Source organism: Peromyscus maniculatus, chromosome 5 (genome assembly GCF_049852395.1).
Source record: "Peromyscus maniculatus bairdii isolate BWxNUB_F1_BW_parent chromosome 5, HU_Pman_BW_mat_3.1, whole genome shotgun sequence".
In the NCBI taxonomy this organism is placed as follows: Eukaryota; Metazoa; Chordata; class Mammalia; order Rodentia; family Cricetidae; genus Peromyscus; species Peromyscus maniculatus.
The window spans coordinates 9,335,549-9,354,435 of NC_134856.1; the positions used below are offsets into that span (position 1 = coordinate 9,335,549).

At 51.1% G+C, this 18,887-nt stretch overlaps 1 protein-coding gene across 5 annotated transcripts; it reads left to right on the forward strand.

Annotated features, from left to right (window-relative positions):
* Window positions 1-67: 67 nt before the first annotated feature.
* On the forward strand, window positions 68-18,376 carry Slc38a7 (solute carrier family 38 member 7). 5 transcript variants are annotated; one of them, XM_042277247.2, is made up of 12 exons: window positions 68-204; window positions 796-899; window positions 5,585-5,963; window positions 8,756-8,954; window positions 9,156-9,300; window positions 10,040-10,138; window positions 10,812-10,869; window positions 11,092-11,206; window positions 12,474-12,621; window positions 13,073-13,272; window positions 14,097-14,151; window positions 16,627-18,376. In XM_042277247.2, exons 3-12 carry the CDS (start codon window positions 5,694-5,696, stop codon window positions 16,727-16,729), a joined length of 1,392 nt encoding a protein of 463 aa, XP_042133181.2. In that variant the 5' UTR covers window positions 68-204; window positions 796-899; window positions 5,585-5,693; the 3' UTR covers window positions 16,730-18,376. The 5 variants fall into 5 exon arrangements, with proteins under 5 accessions (XP_042133181.2, XP_042133182.2, XP_076427728.1 ...); XM_042277248.2 differs by having other exon boundaries at window positions 181-218; XM_076571613.1 differs by having other exon boundaries at window positions 181-204; window positions 755-899.
* Window positions 18,377-18,887: the final 511 nt, after the last annotated feature.

The following is an 18,887-nucleotide window of genomic DNA, read 5'->3' on the forward strand; positions in this document are numbered from 1 at the left end:
CTAAAAATAACTGCGTAAACGTGCTGGCAGGGAGCCAAGCTGGCTCAGAACTGTGTTGTAGGTTTGAGAAGCTGATGCGTCCGAGGGTGACGCTGGCTTAAAAGACTACAATACCCAGAGTGTCCTGCTGCTTGTGCTAGCCGGGCGGTCATGTGATTCAAGCTCACGTGTTTCTAGAGTCGGCTCGGGCAAGACACCTACGAGGTTTGTGAAGGGAGGTACGGGCCGTGCAAGGTGGGGCTGTAGGGTTTCTGGGTCCTTGGAGTCCCCCATCACTGCCGCGGCCGGGTCCCTGCAAGGCTCCAGGGCCATCTTCTCTGTTGTCCTCCGTTGCACCAGCCCAGCCACGCCTTAGTCTGGCGGCTCTCCACTCAGTCCTAGGCCAGGATCCAGTCAGCTCCTGGTGCGAGTTACACACGCAACCCACCGATTTTACGTCATGCTTGGGGCTCACCCAAGCCCACCCTAGCCGCGTGCTCCCTTCCCCACCTCCCATTCAACCAAACCTCGAGTTTCGGTGCTGGCCCCAGGCTGGACTGGGAAGCGGGTAAAATCTGTTCCATTACTGACCCAAGCATGTGTGTGTTGTGCTTTTAGTTCTGACCCCGCTAACGGCTCACTGTGATCTTAGCTTAATCTCTTTCCTCCCTGGGCCATTGCCCTATCTGATCTGGTACTCCACTCCGTACAGTGGGTTGTTCAGAACTATTCCGTGTAACTCCTTACCCCAACCTCCCCGTCCCGTCCCCACCAGCCAGCTGCAAAAGGCCAAACTCTCCTCTGTGCTGACTGCAGATTTTAGGTAAAGCCTTGAGAAGATCTTGAGGCCAAAAGGGGATGTGAGGAGACTCGGACCCCATACCTCAGGCAGAGAGAACAGCCCTCTTCTAGGATAGCAGGTAAGCTGGAAACAGTGGGTAGGGGTGAGAGTTCACGGGGTGGAGTCACTCAGCCTGAGCTTTTGTGTGGTTGCCGGAGAGGCTGGGCACAGGTCTGGGGCAAGGGTGCCAAAGGGAAGCCTGCTTCTTAGAGAGAGGCTTGGGACCGTGAGACCTTAATGTTTGTTTCTGTGGGGTTAGCAGTGCGGCACGGATGGCCTTCGACCTCCCTGGAGCTATGCCTGGCCCCGGGGAGTCCTCAGACCGCCTTCACTACTCACCACTGTGAGATTTTGCTGAGCTGCTGGCTGAGGGGCAGATTGCGTAAGAGGAAAAAGTCTGTGGCTAGACATGTTTCTTGACTCTGGCCCCAACAGATGTGTGTGCACTAGGACTGTGTCCCTTAGTTACTCCATGGCAGGCGTCTCAGACGACCTGCACTTTTCCCTTTCTTCTTGGGGTAATGTCCCCAGCTTTGTCCACCGTCAGAAGGAACACCTGGGAAACACTCCTAGTGAGTGGCCTCTATCTGTTCTAGACCCCCCAGTGGGCTGGCCTTATCAAGAGGATAGCTTGAGATGGGGTGGACAGTGGTTGTGGCTGAATCATTGCCTTTGCAGAGAGGAAATGGGATTTTTTTTTTTCTTTTTCGAGACAGGGTTTCTCTGTGCAGTTTTGCACCTTTCCTGGAACTCACTTGGTAGCCCAGGCTGGCCTCGAACTCACAGAGATCCGCCTGCCTCTGCCTCCCGAGTGCTGGGACTAAAGGCATGCGCCACCACCGCCCGGCGGGATTTTTTTTAATTATAGAGAATAAGAATATGAATGAGTGAATAAATGAATGAATGAATGAATGTGGTGCCATGGTTCCTGTATGGTCAGAGAACAACCTGCAGGAGTTCATTCTATCCACCATGTGGATTCCAGGGATCAAACTCGAGTCATGAGTCTTGATTGCAAGCGCTTTTACCCATTCAGCCATCTCACCAGCCGCAAAGTGGTGGCTGTTAGGAATTGACTCCCGAGCCTCATTTATGGTAAACACAGGCTCTACCCCCCACCATCCCCGCTTGGTAATGCTCACTGATATCAGCCTGCTCTTCACGAGAATTTATGCCATGAAAAGGCTCAGCGGGCTAAAGTGACTCACCCAAGGCCATGTACTTAGGAAGTGTTGAGGTTAGGCTTCAGCCCCCCCCCCCAAGTCTAAGATGAAAGCACAGCCCCTCCCAACTCAGATATGTTTTGTTGTTGTTTGGTTTTCCAAGACAGGGTTTCTCTGTGTAGCCTTGGTTGTCCTGGAACTCACTTTGTAGAACAGGCTGGCCTCGAACTCACAGAGATCCGCTTGGCTCTGCCTCTCAATTACTAAAATTATAGGCATGAGCCACAGTGCCCACCTTTGGGTTGCTCTTAGTGTGGGCTTAGCTTTGACTCTTTAAGAAACGTTATTCAGGGCTGGAGGGATAGCTCAGCTGTTAAAGGCTAGGCTCACAAGCAGAAATATAAGAAATGTTATTCAAGGGCTGTAGAGATGGCTCAGAGGTTAAGAGTTAACCAGATGGCTGCCCTTCCAGAGGTCCTGAGTTCAATTCGTAGCAACCACATGGTGGCTCACAACCATCTGTAGTGAGATCTGTGTCCTCTTCTGGCCTGCAGGCAGGCATGCAGGCAGAACACTATATATAATAAATAAATCTTAAAAAAGAAAGATGATGCCGGGCGGTGGTGGCACACACCTTTAATCCCAGCACTCGGGAGGCAGAGGCAGGCGGATCTCTGTGAGTTCGAGGCCAGCCTGGGCTACCAAGTGAGTTCCAGGAAAGGCGCAAAGCTACACAGAGAAACCATGTCTCGAAAACAACAAAGAAAGAGAAAGAAAGAAAGAAAGAAAGAAAGAAAGAAAGAAAGAAAGAAAGAAAGAAAGAAAGAAAGAAAGAAAGAAAGAAAGAAAGAAAGAAAGAGGATTATTCCTCTTGGACTGAGGGAGGAGAACATGTCAGTTTTCAGAGCTGGGCTCCTGAAAGCACTTCAAGATTTGGAGAAGAGTGAACCTCCTGGTTTTCAAGAAAGGAGCAAGGCTAAAGGAAAGCCAGCAGCTGGGTTGTGCTTACCCAGAGTGAGACGGTGCCGAGCCTGTCATCATTAGCAGGCCCAGGAAGGAGGCAGAGGCAAACGGATGAAGGCTCTAGGCCACAGAAGAATGTCCTAGGAATGTTGTTGTTAGTTGATTTTTGTTCATTCATTCAGTGTCTCTCTGTGTTTCTGTGTCTGGTTTTTTGTTTGTTTTTTAGTTTTTTGAGACAGGGCTTCTCTGTGTAGACCTGGCTGACGTGGAACTCACTCTGTAGACCAGGCTGGCCTCAAACTCACAGAGATCCGCCTGCCTCTGCCTCCCAAGTGCTGGATTAAAGGCGTGCGCCACCACCATCCACCAAGTGTGTGTGTGTGTGTGTGTGTGTGTGTATGTGTGTGTGTGTGTGTATGTATAAACCTGTGGGAATTATTTCCCTCTTTCTACCATGTGGGTCCCAGGAGTCAAACTCAGGTCATCAAGCTTGGCAACAGCCACCTTTACCTGCAAGCCTGGTTTTGAATCCCAGCCACCGGTAACTGCAGCATGACCAAGGGTGGCATGCACACTGCCTGGACATCAGTATCTTTGGTGTCAGTCCTGTCTACTCCGCTGTGGCTCGTAGTAACCATAAACACCACATGTCTGGCCTCAGAGCCTTGCAGTCTGGCTTGAGAAAGCAAGCCTAGAGCGCACAGGGTTAGCACACAGATGATCGAAGGAAATGGGCCTGAGTAGTGCTGGGCTCTGTAATGGCTCCAAGGCTCAGTGAGTGGCCGAGAAGTGGGGGGGAGAGAGAACCTGTAAGTGGCCAGCAAAGGGGCTGGGAATACTCCAAACACACAAGAATTATCTTTCACCGGGTGGTGGTGGTGGTGGTGGTGGTGGTGGTGGTGGTGGTGGTGGTGCACGCCTTTAATCCCAGCACTCAGGAGGCAGAGCCAGGCAGATCTCTGTGAGTTTGAGGCCAGCCTGGTCTCCAAAGTGAGTTCCAGGAAAGGCGCAAAGCTACACAGAGAAACCCTATCTCTAGGGGGAAAAAAAAAGAATTATCTTTCTGGACCAGTGAGATAGTTCAATGTGTAAAAGAATCTGCTGCCAAGCTACATGAGCTGAGTTCAATCCCCTGGGCCCACATTGTGAAAGGAGAGCACTGATTCCCAAAAGTTACCTTCTGACCTCCACACAAGTACACACACACACACACACACACACACACACACACACACACACACACACACCATACCTCAAATAAAGAAAACCCAAACTACACACACACACAAAAACAAATAAACAAAATACAGTTTTAGAGATGATTTTCCTAGCACTGAGTAGTGGCGACACATACATTTAAGCACTCAGGAGGCAGAGGCAGGCAGGTCTCTGTGAGTTCCAGGCCAGCCTGGTCTACAGAGTGAGTTCCAGGTCAGCCAGGTCTACACAGAGAAACACTGTCTTTTTTTTTTTTTAAAGATTTATTTATTATGTACACAGAAGAGGGTATCAGATCTCATTACAGATGGTTGTGAGCCACCATGTGGCTGCTAGGAATTGAACTCAGGACCTCTGGAAGAACAGTCAGTGCTCTTAACCCCTGAGCCATCTCTCCAGCCCCGAAACCCTGTCTTGAGGGTGAAAAAAACCATTTTCCTATTAGTGACAGACTCCTTTAATCTCAGCACTCAGGCAAAGGCAGAGATTCTCTGAGTTTTAGAACAGCCAGGACTACTTAGACTCAAAAAAAAAAAAAATCCTGAGGATCCATGTGGCAGGAATTACCATGTGAAAGACGAGAGGGTTGACCTGAATTTTGAAGGACCTGAAAGCCAGGCAGTTTAATGTGTGGGTCGCAGGAAAGCGTGCTGAGCTGAAATGCACTGAAACTCCGTAGTTCTTGATAGCAGCTCCTATTGGGACTGTGTGGTGTTCAGACAGCCTGGGAAGCCAGATGGATCCAGGTCCAGACTGTGTTGTAGTTTACTCCCGGACCATCCTGGGTCAGGGCTTGTTTCTCTGAACTTTCTGATCACAGGGAGCAGGTGATCTAAGACCTGTGTGACACACCTGTCCCCTGGTGCCTCCCCAGGTGCTGACATCTTAGTACCCCTCTCTTCTATGTCCTTTTTTGGCTTTGCAGTACTGGGCATTGGTAGACAAGTGCTCCTTCACTGAGCCTCTCAGTGTCCCCGGCCTCTCCCACTCTTTGTTTGGTTTTGGTTTTTCAAAGCAAGGTTTCTCTGTGTAGCCCTGGCTGTCCTAGAACTTGCTCTGTAGACCAGGCTGGCCTCGAACTCAGAGATCCGCCTGCCTCTGGAGTGCTGGAGTTAAAGGCGTGTGCCACCACCACCCAGCCCCACTCTTTTATGTTTAGGTCTTATTTACCTTTTTATAAGAGTACAACAAATTGGGTATGCAGCTGACATGTTTCTGTGTCTGTCACCCACACGGTGACCTCAGTATCGTGTTCTGCACAGAGCAGCGCCATGTGGAGCTCCTGCCATGCAGTTGACTAGTGCTTGGCACTTATATGGATCCTAGCCATGTGATCTTGGGAAAGTTGCATCATGTTTTTGTGCCTCAGATTCACTGTTCCAGGATAAACATAACGTCTGCCTTTCTTTGTCTTGCCCAGGTCCCCTAGAGTAGTGGCCCTAAAGGGGCAGACACTCTCTCGGCTACCCCAGGAATGTGGTCGTGAGACAGAAGCCACAGCTTTCAGAAGAAGAGTACAGTCCTGGACCATGGCCCAGGTCAGCATCAACAGTGACTACAGTGAGTGGGCCTCCAGCACTGATGCTGGGGAGCGGGCCCGTTTGCTGCAAAGCCCCTGTGTGGACATGGCCCCCAAGAGTGAGGGGGAGGCATCTCCCGGAGAGCCAGACAGAGGCACCACCTCGACGCTTGGGGCGGTCTTCATCGTCGTCAACGCCTGCCTGGGTGCGGGACTTCTCAACTTCCCAGCAGCCTTCAGCACTGCCGGGGGCGTGGCCGCTGGCATCACCCTGCAGATGGTGAGTGCGCTGGCCGCAGAGGTGGGCAGTGCCCGTGCGCGGGCCCTTTGATTTTCAAGGGAGGCTTTGAGTCAGAGCTGAGCGATAGAGGACTTGTGCCGTCCTTCTTCCCTCCCTTATAACAGACAGACATTACCAATCTATTCCAGAACCTTCTTTTAAAGCTACCGTTCAGAACCAATACAAGAGTATGAACAGAGGAAAGAGGAGGGCAGAAGAGGGAAAGAGAATGAAGTCTAAGTCAGGTATCAGAACTCTTCTCACTGAGGCCATGATGCTGAGCCGCAGGAAAATGAAATGGAATCCAGCTACTATCACAAAAGCTACTACTTGGAAAAGCCAAGGACTTTTCCGAAGGTCAAGCCATGGCTTAAGAAGTCTTGGTGATATTTTAGCTTTTGTATTCTAAAATGATTTTCTTGTGTGCTTCCAAGAACTCCTAACAGTGTATTTATCTAAAATGCCTATCAAGCATCCAAGGCCAAACAAAACAACACCTGTCTCCTAGGTCAGGATAGCTTTATTTCTTGTGCAATTTAAGGTGAGACCCTCCTTTCTTATACAGCCTTACTAACATTATAGACTCCCAACTTCTTACCTAACCACTTCTAGGAATGTAGTTGAGCACACAAATTCCCTTTTTCTAATATACTAACCGATCATTAGTTCTCAGTTGACCTTTTCATTTACCACTCTCCTTTTGGGTTGTGAAAGAAAGCCTGACAGTCACTGTCTGAGGAAAGTTCTTACCTGCCTTTATGACCCTGTAGGAATTCAAGCCTGGTGACATGGCTGGAGGGGAGGATTGCTATTGCTTGAGTATATAACTGGATACCTAGAGAACTGGGGGAGGAGAAGAACTGAGGGGTATGAGGAGATTCAGAGAAGGAATTTGAGGGAGAGGACTTAAGTATGAGACAGAAAAGAGAAAAGAGAACGGAAGAAACAGATGGGTAAGAACTAGAGAGGAACTAGATTGAAGGGCTAGAAGAGAGGACTAGAGGAACAAGATGGAAGATGAGGAAGAGCCAGATGGGGAAGAACAAGATGAGAAAGAAAGAGATGGGAGAGGAGCTAAGATGGAAAGGAACTAGATGAGAACCTAGATGGGGCAGAACTAATATGAGAGAATTAAGATAGAAAGTACTAGATGAGTAAGTACGAGATGAGAAGGACCTAGATGAAGCAGAATTAAGATGAGAGGAATTAATATTAAGCTTAGAGGAGACCGCAGATAAAGGTAGAGAGAAATCAGGCAAGAAAGGAGCTAGGCATGAGAGCAGAAAAGAAGCTTGTAGAGAGAGAACTGACACAGAAGAATAAAGTGTGTGGACTAAGGAGTTCTGTGTACATAGATTCATTTCCTATCATCCGAGATTAATGATCAGTTGGTTGTAGATTCTTCCTGGACCCTGGGAGGGGACTATCGAGGGGCTGGACCCCCATAGTCCCCGGTAAAGCCAGTTAAGATTTCAAAAGTCTTCCTAACAATCAGAGGTTTGAACAGTATCTGCATATTTAATTTTTTTGCTTTTTGAAACGGGGCTCACGTAGCCCAGGCTGACCTTGAATTTTCTTTTTTTTTTTTTTTTTTTTTTTTTTTTTGGTTTTTCGAGACAGGGTTTCTCTGTGTAGCTTTGCGCCTTTCCTGGAACTCACTTGGTAGCCCAGGCTGGCCTCGAACTCACAGAGATCCGCCTGGCTCTGCCTCCCGAGTGCTGGGATTAAAGGCGTGCGCCACCACCGCCCGGCTTGACCTTGAATTTTCTATGGAGCCAAGGAAGACCTTTAACTTCTGATCTTCCTTCTCCCACATCCTGAGTGCTGGGATTACAGATAAGTGCCTCCACTCTTGGCTTTATGCACTACTCAGGGTCAGACCCAGGAGGAGTTCATGCTTGCTAGACAAGCACTCTACCAATGGAGCTGCATGCCCAGCCCCTGCAAATTTAGGTCTTTAGGTGTTATATTGACTTTGTGGTTATGTTTAAATAAAAGACAGACCCTATGTTTTAGAATTGTTGAAATGTTTACTAATGAAATAAAAAGATTGCATTGACTCCAAAATATGATGGAAAGGTAGTAAAATCGGGAACAAAATTCTGCCACAAGAGCTACTGTCGTGGTGCATGCCTATAATTTCAGCACTCAAGAGGTTGAGGCAGAAGAACCTTCAGGAGTTCAAGGCCAGCTTGTACCACATAGTAAATTATAATCCAGCCTCCAGCCTGGGCTACCAAGTGAGACTTTATCTCAACAACAACACCAAAAAAAAAAAAAAAAAAAAAAAAAAAGAAAGAAAGGAAATTATAAATTGTTTTGAAGCTGTTTGAGGTCCATCCTGTTCTCGGTTTCTTTGCATGTTTGAAATTTTGACTGAAACTCTTTTTGTTGTTGTTTGCTTTTGTTTTTTTAATTATTTCATGTGTACGTGTGTATTTTGCCTGCTTGTGTGATTGTGGGTCATGCAATGCCAGTGGAGGCCAGAAGAGGGTGACAGATCCCTACAGAATGGAGTTAGAGATGTTTGTGAGCCCCCCCTATAGATGCTGGGAATTGACCCCCAGGTCCTCTGAAAGAGCAGCCAGTGCTCTTAACCACGGAGCCATCTCTCTAGCACCTGAAACTCATTTTTAAAGAAAATTTCAACTTGGTAACCTCTAGTAATCTGTTAAAATTATCCTGCAAGATAAGGCCCATTTGTAAACCCGCTTTGGACACTGGTGTAAGAGATGCCCCAAAACGGGCTCAGGATGCCTCTCCCACACCCTCCCGTCTGTTCCTGCCTGCAGGGCATGCTGGTTTTCATCATCAGTGGGCTCGTCATTCTGGCCTACTGCTCCCAGGCCAGCAATGAGAGGACCTACCAGGAGGTGGTGTGGGCCGTGTGCGGCAAGCTGACAGGCGTGCTATGTGAGGTGGCCATCGCAGTGTACACCTTCGGCACCTGCATCGCCTTCCTCATCATCATTGGGGACCAGCAGGACAAGAGTGAGGTTCTCCCCCAGTTCTCACCTCTTTCTCCTTGGCCTGAGGGTCCTGGGCTAGAGGGGAAAGAATGCTACACACTAGGCCTTGCCCGCTCTCCGGGTCCTGCTTCTTAGAGGGAAGTCTTAGGCCCTGCCAAAGCAGGAGGGCCAGGCCCTGAATGGCCGGGCCGGGCCTGACATTCCCTCCTTCCTCTATGTGCAGTTATAGCTGTGATGGCAAAGGAGCCCGAAGGGGCCAGCGGCGGCCCCTGGTACACAGACCGCAAGTTCACCATCAGCCTCACGGCCTTCCTCTTCATCCTGCCCCTGTCCATCCCCAGGGAGATCGGCTTCCAGAAATATGCCAGGTTCGGAGGTCCCAACCCAGCCTGGGCCAGACAGAGGCTCTGATCAAAGGCAACTGGAGAGCCGTTTCTGGTGGGGAGCCCCTCTCCCATGGCATCTTCCTTGGGGAGCAAGAACAGGCAAGCCAGGGCAGACCAGAGCTGCAGAATCCTGGGCCCAGGACTTTCCCTTTCCATTTAGAGCCAGGAAGATAGTGGCCTTTGCAACACTGAAAGGTGTCATCTAAATGTCCTTGTCAAAGAAGGGATTGGTGACGACTGGCAGCAGAAGAGCAGATGCTGGCCTGGGCTTTGGCTTTCCTGGAATCTGGGAGTTGGTGGTCCTAATGTTGTCAGTGTGGTAGGGTCTTCCATGGAGCTCAGAGAGAGGAGTCTGGCTTCCTAGCCCTATATCTGAAAAGCTGTGGGGTTGGGGCTGTTTCATACTTGGCCATCTCCAAGTGTGTTTCCTTAAGTGTTAGCACCCCCGTATCTGCACTCTCCCCTTTACCCCAGAATCTCTCAGTTCTCTGAGGCCAGGCCCACAGGACGGCCAGCTGTGAGCCCTTGCCACATCTGGGCTGCTCAGGCTGAGCTTGTGGCTGTGCTTTGGAGCCCAGTTCCTCAATGTGGTCTCCGAGGCAACGCATGTCCCCGGGCTGAAGTGCTGACAAGCTCCTCCCTGTGGCAGATCTGGGGATGGGATTGGACAAGGGGGTGGCTGGGGCTGGGAAGTAGGAAGTCAGTCTCTCCTTCTTGGCAGTTTCCTGAGTGTTGTGGGCACCTGGTACGTCACCGCCATTATAATCATCAAATACATCTGGCCAGATAAAGAGATGCATCCAGGGGACATCCTGACCAGGTAGGTGAGGGTCCCTGGGAAATACATGGGGTGGAAGCTGCTACCCAGATCAGGCATCTAAAGGTCACCTGGGTGCCTCTCCTGAGGCTCATTGGCTCATTGACACTTACCCATCAATCACTGTAGGAAGGAGGTGAGAGGGCCTGTTCAACATCTGGCTGCTGCCACAGTGCTACTGCAAGGTCCCAACCGAGGGAGACTACAGAGGGAAAATTGCACATTTTCCCAATTACTCTTTTCGGATTTATCAGACTGGGACTCATGTAGCCCAGGCTGGCCTCAAACTCACTGTGTAGCCTGGTCTTGACCCTCCTGATCCTCCTGCCTCCACCTCCCAAGTGCTGGAGTGACAGATACGCACCACAATGTCTAGCTTTTCAGTCCCCCTTTGGTTTTTTTGTTTTTGTTTTTGTTTTTGTTTTTGTTTTTAAAGGAACAATTCAGAAAAGCAGAGTCCCAGTTCAAGAGCCAGGAGTTCTGGACTCTGGTCCTAGGACGGCCTTTCAGAGCCTGTCCCCTGAATTTTAAATAGACATGGGTCGTCTGCACGTGTGTGTTCAGGGTGTAGGGTGCTGGTTGTTGGAGGTTGATGGAAGAGTGGAGAAGGGGGCGGTGGGGGCAGTTGGTGGCTCTGTGGGATTCCCAGGCAGGTTCACTTTGTGTTTGCCCACAGGCCAGCTTCCTGGATGGCTGTGTTCAATGCTATGCCCACCATCTGCTTTGGATTTCAGGTGCCAGCGCCAGGGTCCCCCGCTGTCCCCTTAGCCTATTCCCCCACCCTGGGAAGGACGCCAGACTGTAGACAGGATGGTGGGATTCCTGGGAGGATGGATGAACCAAGGGCCCCCCCTGGCTTGCCCCTATCCCTGGGGCCTTGGCCCCCAAGGTACCTCCCTTTGAAACCTGGAGACGAGGTCACTTCCCCGCCGTGACCATACCCTTCACCTGGACAGTGCCACGTGAGCAGCGTGCCCGTCTTCAACAGCATGCGGCAGCCGGAAATAAAGACCTGGGGTGGAGTGGTGACAGCTGCCATGGTCATAGCGCTGGCTGTCTACATGGGCACAGGTGAGTGCTCCCTTCCCGAGGCCAGGCTCGGAGTGCTCGCACTCCCGCTTGAGTCCCGGCGGTTTCTGGTCCAGCTTTCCCAGGGAGGCTCTGCGCTCTTAGCTCAATAAACACTTCTGCAGACCTTGATTTGAATTAGGCTGCCCCAGGCTGCCACCCCTCATCAAGGTGAGTGTGTTCCCTCGGCTCACTGGTTCCAAACGGATGTTAAGTGACTATCGGAAGCTGTTCCCCGTGTGGGGTTGCTACAGGGGTGCATGGAACTGACCCCAGCCCTGGCGGGACTGACAGTCTTGGAGAAACAGTTGTATTTAAGTTAATAATGAAAAAGGGGTTCCAGGCAGGGGGCTAATGAGGCCAGGAGATGGGACTGACAAGGGGTGCCATTCACAGAAGGCTCCTCTCTGAGGATGTGGCCCCTGGAGAGGCCCGTGAGGGAAAAGCCAGACTGAAGAAGAGCGCTCCAGAGAGAAATGGCAAATGCAGGGCGTCTGGTGGCAGGAATGGGAAGGAGATCTGCGTTGCTGGGGTGCAAGACGTTCCTGTGAGGCTGGGCAGCCAAGGGGAGAGCGATGGATGCTGCCAGGAGCCCGGGAGGATGCATTTCTTGGGTGGGAAATGACCAGGCAGAGAAATCTCTGGCTGTTTCGTGGGTTAATTTGGGCAACGGGTCAGAGATGAACTGGGAGTTCCCACCCCCCTGCGGTAGGAGATGAGGGCGGGAGCCACCTGGACTAGGCGTGTCCTAGCCTCTGAAGCTACAGCAAGAAACACAAGAGGCAAACAGGCGAAAGGCCCTTTTGCCGTGGGTCGCATGTTCTGACGGGGTGACAGGTGATTTAGAGAGAGGTGACTGGTACAAGAGTAGGACAGATGACTGCGGTGGGGGTGGCTGTGGGTCGGCAGGACAGCGTTCTCTGAGGAGGGGACATCTGAACCGAGAGCTGAGTGACGAGGTGGCAGCACATAGTTTGAGCAGATGTAATGGTTAGCGTAGAAGTCGAGACAATTGCCGGAGAGCAGCAGTGTGTGTGTGTGTGTGTGTGTGTGTGTGTGTGTGTGTGTGTGTGTGTGTGTGTGCTGGTGCAAGCGACACCTGAGAAGGTGGGAGGTGGGGCGGCTGCTCTTGCCTGACTCCCTTTCCGAGGCTCAGTCCTCACCTCCCAAGCTGCTGCAACATTCGTTCTGAACGATGTTGCTCCCGCCAGGAGAAGGCGGTCCCACCCTCCGAGGATCGCCCTGACCTCACCCTTGTCCTCGCCCACAGGCATCTGTGGCTTCCTGACTTTCGGAGCTGCTGTGGATCCTGACGTGCTCCGGTCCTACCCCTCGGAGGACGTGGCCGTGGCCGTGGCCCGAGCCTTCATCATCCTTAGCGTGCTCACCTCCTACCCCATCCTCCACTTCTGTGGGCGGTGAGCCCTTTCCCCACCCTGTCCAGAGCCCCCGGGAGCCAGCAAGTTACCCGGCCTTATGGGGAACCTATTTTGTGGCAAGGAAAATTGAAGCCCACAGAAAGAATCTGTGTCCGGGATACCCTCACCCACACTCCATGCCAGGTCTTACTGGTTCCAGAACATTCTGTGAGCCCTGTAAGGATCTTCAGTCCAGATCCTTTCCTAAGCTTTTGTATGGACCCAGCCAGCCTTTTGGATACCCCAATTCATTCCTTTTATAAAGGGAATTATGGTGTCTGTGTCCAGGAAAAGAGGCAAAGCCCTTCATAAACTTAACCTGTTAGCCCATAGCAACCAAGGACAGTGATGGTCCACAGATGAGGAGCCAGGCTCATACGGGCCCATTCAGGATCTCCCCCACCCTCCATGCACGAGCCAAAGCACCCTGAGCCCCCCCTCATGTGAGCAGGGCTGTGGTGGAAGGCCTATGGCTGCGCTACAAGGGGATGCCAGTGGAGGAGGACGTGGGGCGGGAGCGGCGGCGCCGTGTCCTGCAGACGCTGGTGTGGTTCCTGCTCACCCTGCTGCTAGCGCTCTTTATCCCTGACATCGGCAAGGTCATCTCGGTCATCGGAGGCCTGGCAGCCTGCTTCATCTTCGTCTTCCCAGGTGTGCACCCCAGGGGCCCCCATTTGCCCCTGCACGCAGCAGGACCTCCCGAACCTCAGCCAGGGACTGACTCAAAACCTGCCGGCCGGCGGGAATAACCACCAGTCTCTGTTGCTCACTGACATGGCTCAGCTATGGGCTACCAACTCAGCATTACCTCCTCGAGGGAAGGTTGTGATCTCTTCTACTGATGAGATTGGGACTAGAGAGTACAAACTTGCCCAGAGGCTAACAAGCCCAACTGTCAATAGCCCATGTGAGGCCCAAATAGGCTCAGGTTCAAGGTCTGTACTCTCACCCACCCTTCGTTCAAGTGTGGCACCCTTGGCTCCCTGGATCTGGCTAGCTTATTCCAATCCAGAGGGAAGGAAACCCAGTGGTGGTCCTTTGAGACTGAAGTCATGAGACTCAAGTTCTAGACACAGGTCAGCTGCAGATCCACAGAAATCCATCCGGTCTGCCTAGCTCTTGAGTTCTATTGCATCCAGCCTGTTTCCATCCCCGGGCCTCCTCAAAAGCCCTTCCCACTGGACGGACGTGGAGCAAGGGAGCCATGCCCGCTCTGGAGTAGGCAAGATGGCGTGAGCTACCACTGCGTCCTGAATGTAGCCCCAAGGGTGCTTGTTAGCTGCAGGCCTGTTTTGGGAGAGCAGAGGCCGGGTGTCCTGCTGGGTGTGGGGTGGGGTGGAGGATCTGGATTTCAGAATCCCGAGTAAACAAGCCTTTCTCCACCACCACAGCCTCCTGGGGGTGGGGGTGAGGGTGGACTGGGCTGGAGGGAACTCCTGTCTCCTCCAAACTCAGGGTTACCTCTTCTCTTCTAGGGCTGTGCCTCATTCAAGCCAAACTGTCAGAGATGGAGGAGGTCAAACCTGCCAGGTAAAGCAGGGCCAGCCGAGCAGCCTTTTAGAGAGATAAAAGGGGGGCCGTAAAATAGGCAAGGGGTCAAGAGACCTGAACACTTAAAACTGTGGGGCTTTCAGGGCAGGGGCACATGGTGCCACCTCCACACACAGAGGCTAAGGTGATTGCTGGAGTTTGGAGCCCTGGTGCGGTTGGTGCCAGTTCTTTTTACAAGAAGCAGCCCAAAAAGAGAAGAGTTTCCTGCTCATGAGGGCACAGCCTGTCGTGGTGCCAGCAGTGTGTGGAGTTTAGTCATGTGTCCCTAGTCAGGAAGCAGGGGTGACAGTGACGCTCAGCTTACCTTCTCTGTTCTTTCTTACTCAGTCTGGGACCTCAGCCCATGGGATTTCATGGCCCCCTGTTCGGGGTGGGTCTCTTAAACCTCTCTGGAAACACCTTTACAGACCTACCCTAGGTTGTCTGTAACCAGTCAGACTGACAATGAGAAATGAAGCATCACGCTTCGTAGTGAGAACCAAGCCAGCCAGAGCTACATAGCCAGACCCCGCCCCAAAGAGGGAGGGAACTGGAGGAACAGCTCAGCGAAGAATGCTTGCTGTTCAGTCCTGAAGGCCAGAGTTCAGATCCCAGCATTCATGTAGCAAACCAGGCATCCCCCAATGCCTGTAACTCCAGCTCTGATGGGTTCTTTTGGCTTCCGCACATGCACCTACACGTGCACAGACACACACACACACACACACACACACACACATAAAAAGTTCTCGGTGCTTGGAGGTATAACTTAGTAGCAAACCATGTGCTTGTCATGTGTGAGACCCTGGGTTCCACTCCCTCGTATCACTCCCCAAATTACGGAGCTTTAATGTATATTTTTGCAGTAGGTAACCTGAACTACTTAGAACAATTCATGTACTGCTGAAAGGCTTTAGAAGAAAAGGTGAGAATCCCTTGCCAGGCATACCCCCTAATCTCAGGACCTGGAAGCCTGAGACAAGAATATTTCTAGAGTTCGAAGTCAGCCTGGGCTACATGATTTCAAGCTAGCCTGGGGTATACAATGAAACCTTGTCTCAACCAAAAAAGGAATGTGGGGTATGTTCCTCTCTCACAGCCCACCTTACCCCTCTCCTAAGACATGCTTTCCCTATAGGCTGTGACCTAAGCTGTTTCTGTATGTATGTGTGTCTGAGTACACAGAACTGTACAGTGTACACAGACATAGGAGTTTGTTTATGATTTTGTTGTTTGAGACTGGAAGATTTCCATGAGTTTAAGGCCAGCCTGGACTTCAGAGTGAGACTTTGACTCAAACATTTGACACCACCAAAAAGTCATCTGGTGAAGGAAAAACACATTGTTTCCTTATATGTATGTTTCTCTGAGTAATAGTTGAAAAAAAGGTTTCATGCTTTAAGAAAAATTATTCCAGAGCTGGGAAGGTAGTTCAATGGGATAGTGCTTGCCTAAAATATACAAGGCCCTGGGTTCCATCCCTACCATGACAAGGAAGAGAGTGAGTGACAGGCAGGGAGGGATTGAGAGGGATAGAGAAAGAGAAAAGTGGGGAGGGGGAGGGAGGAAGGAAGGGAGAGAAAATGAATTTATTTCATGGCAGTATTTTATTTCAGTACTTGGGAGACTGAGACAGGCAGTGAATTCCAGGCCAGCCAAGATGATACAGTGAGACCTTCCCTAAAAACACAAAGCAAAAAGTTATTATAGAATTTAAACAGACATATCTTGGGGGCTGGAGAGATGGCTCAGAGGTTAAGAGCACTGACTACTCTTCCAGAGGTCCTGAGTTCAATTCCCAGCAACCACATGGTGGCTCACAACCATCTGTAATGAGATCTGGTGCCCTCTTCTGGTGCACAGCAAAACACTATGTACATATGTACATAATAAAAAAATAAATATTACCAAAAAAAAAAGAAAAAAAGATATCTTAAGAAAATAAAATTACCCTTCATCCCAATGCTAGTGATAACCCCTGGCATTTTTGTGGTTAAAGATGTCTGTTTCTTTTTTTAATTTCTTTTTTATTTTAAGTTCTCTCTTTGACTGTGTGTGTGTGTGTGTGTGTCCCCACAGAGACTATCCAATCTCAATTTCCCTGGAGCTGGAGTACAGGTATTTGTGAGCCTTTTGATGGAGATCCCCTGGAAGAACACAGTGTGACCTTAACCACTGAGCCATCTCTCAGCCCCTGCCTTTTTTTGTTTTGAATGAACCAGATCTCATTCCCTGTCTCCTGCTTTTCCTCAGTGTCTTTCCGTGGCCCTTCCTTGAGCATTAGTTCCTCTAGGTCTTGGTCTCCTTAACTGTGAACTAGGATCGAAAAGCTCTGTGTGTGAAAGTCCTTGGGAAGCCTGAGGTGTTCTGTCTACAGAAATGGGGTGACTGATTATATTGGCTGTTACAGATATGAGTCTGCAGAGACTTGGGGAAAAAAATGACTGAAACCTTCTCTTGTCCTCTCCCCTACAGCTGGTGGGCACTGGTCAGTTATGGAGTCCTTCTGGTCACCTTGGGAGCCTTCATCTTTGGCCAAACCACAGCCAATGCCATCTTTGTGGACCTCTTGGCATGAACACTGCCTCCCAGAAAACGTGACCAAGAGCCATCTCTCAGAGCTGTGGGGCTACCCCAAGTCCGTCCCACATCCTGTTACAGCTGGTGACATCCACACAGTTTCCCAGGGACAGTCGTGGGATAGAATTGGCCTCGAATCTGTGCACAGCTCCCACCCAGCTGCCTTCCTGCTCCCCAATCTTGGCCTTGTCATGGATGGTGACAGGAGGTCCCATATCACAGGAGATTCCCTTTACCCAGGTCTCAAGTCAAGCCTTTGGGACCTGTGAATGGAGATGGTCAGTGAGTCTCAGAAGAGAGCCCATTCTGACTTCCCTCTGGAAAAAAAACACAAAAACAAAACCATGTGCATAGAGCTTGTATCCTCCACAGAGCTTGTCAGGACTGTGCCCAGTACCTTGGGGTTTAGTGCCTGCCCATGTCTCTTAGAAGCCAATGATGGCTTCTCCTGGGACCTGGCAACTTCCAAAGGAGACGCTGATAGCATATAAATGTCCATTCCCCTGTGGGCCCCCTGCGAGCCTCTGGTAGCCTCCCAAGTCTTTAGGGTCCCTGCCCTGACTTTGTCCAAACCTAGTGGTCCAGATTGGGTATCCTTCTCCTGTGTCCCCAGACATCACTAAGTCTAATGTTTACAAATGGTGCCAGCCTGGCTCCAGGCTAGGGGCTGCCATTGCCACGGTGCTGTGGGCACTCTTCCGTTAACTTTCCACGTGGACAGAGGGACTGTGGCTTTTCAGAGGCTCAGGGTGGGTCACAGGAGAGACTTGGGACTTTTGGACTTTCCTTCCAGGCTGGGCTGCCCAAGGTCTGGAAGCTGCAGCACCGTTACTTCACTCTCCCAAACTTGTCCTCTTCCTCCCCAGCCAAACCTGGCCCGGGAACCCAGAGGGAAGTTAGCCTGGAGACCCTGGGCATTTCCTTTACTATCTCCACCCTGCTGTTCCTTCCATTCCCACACCCCACCCCTCCCTCACCCGGTACCCTGTCTCTTCTCTTTCATTTATGGGTGGGTGTTGTTATTTGGCAGGGGAGGAGATGGCGACAAACCCTGTCACATCAGCTTGCCCAGCTGCACACCTCTGTCATGCCTTGGCCTCAGTGCCCGGGAATCCCTCTGAGTCATACCTACCCCAAATGAGGCCATGCCGGATACTTTGTATTTTCACTACCTTAGCCTCTCAGCTACCCTGCTCACTTTTGTAAGTCCCAGGTACAGAATTGGTCTCTCTCCTCATACTTTTCTCCATCTATTCTGCCTAAAACAACTATCCTAGACGTGAGTGGAGGCCTTCCCAGCAGCGCCCCCAACTCGGGTCAGTCCAGCTGAGGTGGCAGAGGCTGGGCATCCAGACTAGCTGAATTGCTGCTCTTTCTCATCCATCCCTGGCACCCATCCTCTCTGGTCCCACTGTGCTCATTTCCCTCAGCCTCCACGTGCTGCCTCTCAGGGGCGGCCAGGCATAAAGCTGGGGGCATGGCATAGACACAGGCCAGCTGAGACAGTTGACCAGAACCCAGCTTCAGCTTGATCTCAGGACCCCGCCCCGTCCTGTCCCTTGTCCTCAGCCAGTGTCTTGCTGGTTCATTTCTACTTGAGCACACTTGGAGAGGTGGAGATGGCTAATAAAGGAGCTCGCACTGATGAACTGTGTCTTTTATCGTGTGCTTGGAACAGAGACTAGCCCATAATTGGCCGGAAGGGGGCCTGGGGTGGGACGAGTAGATGACACTTGACTGTCCACAACCAGGAATGGCACCAGGCAAGAGTCTGCAAGAGGTTCTGGACACTTCCCTTTTTTCCGCTTCCTCCCCTGAATCTTTCCCCACTGACTGGAGAATGCCCTTTCTGGGCTCTGCTTCTGTCCTAACTCAGGCTTTCCCTCTGTCCCCTGCTTCTTGATGACATGAGCCAGTCCCTCTGATGCATGTCCTCCCCCCTAGACTGCAATCTCGGAGTGGCCGTCAGTCTCCTCCGCATCCACTGGGTCTGTAAGAGGCAGAAGAGGCCCTGCCTTGGCTGGGGACAGAGTCACTGCACTCAAGAAGATGGCAGGCTAGCCGGGCAGGCTAAATGCTGAGCTATCTGCACAGGTCTGATTGAAAGCTGATGGAAGTCCCAAAGAGGGAAAATGGAGTGTTGGGATTGGGCAATA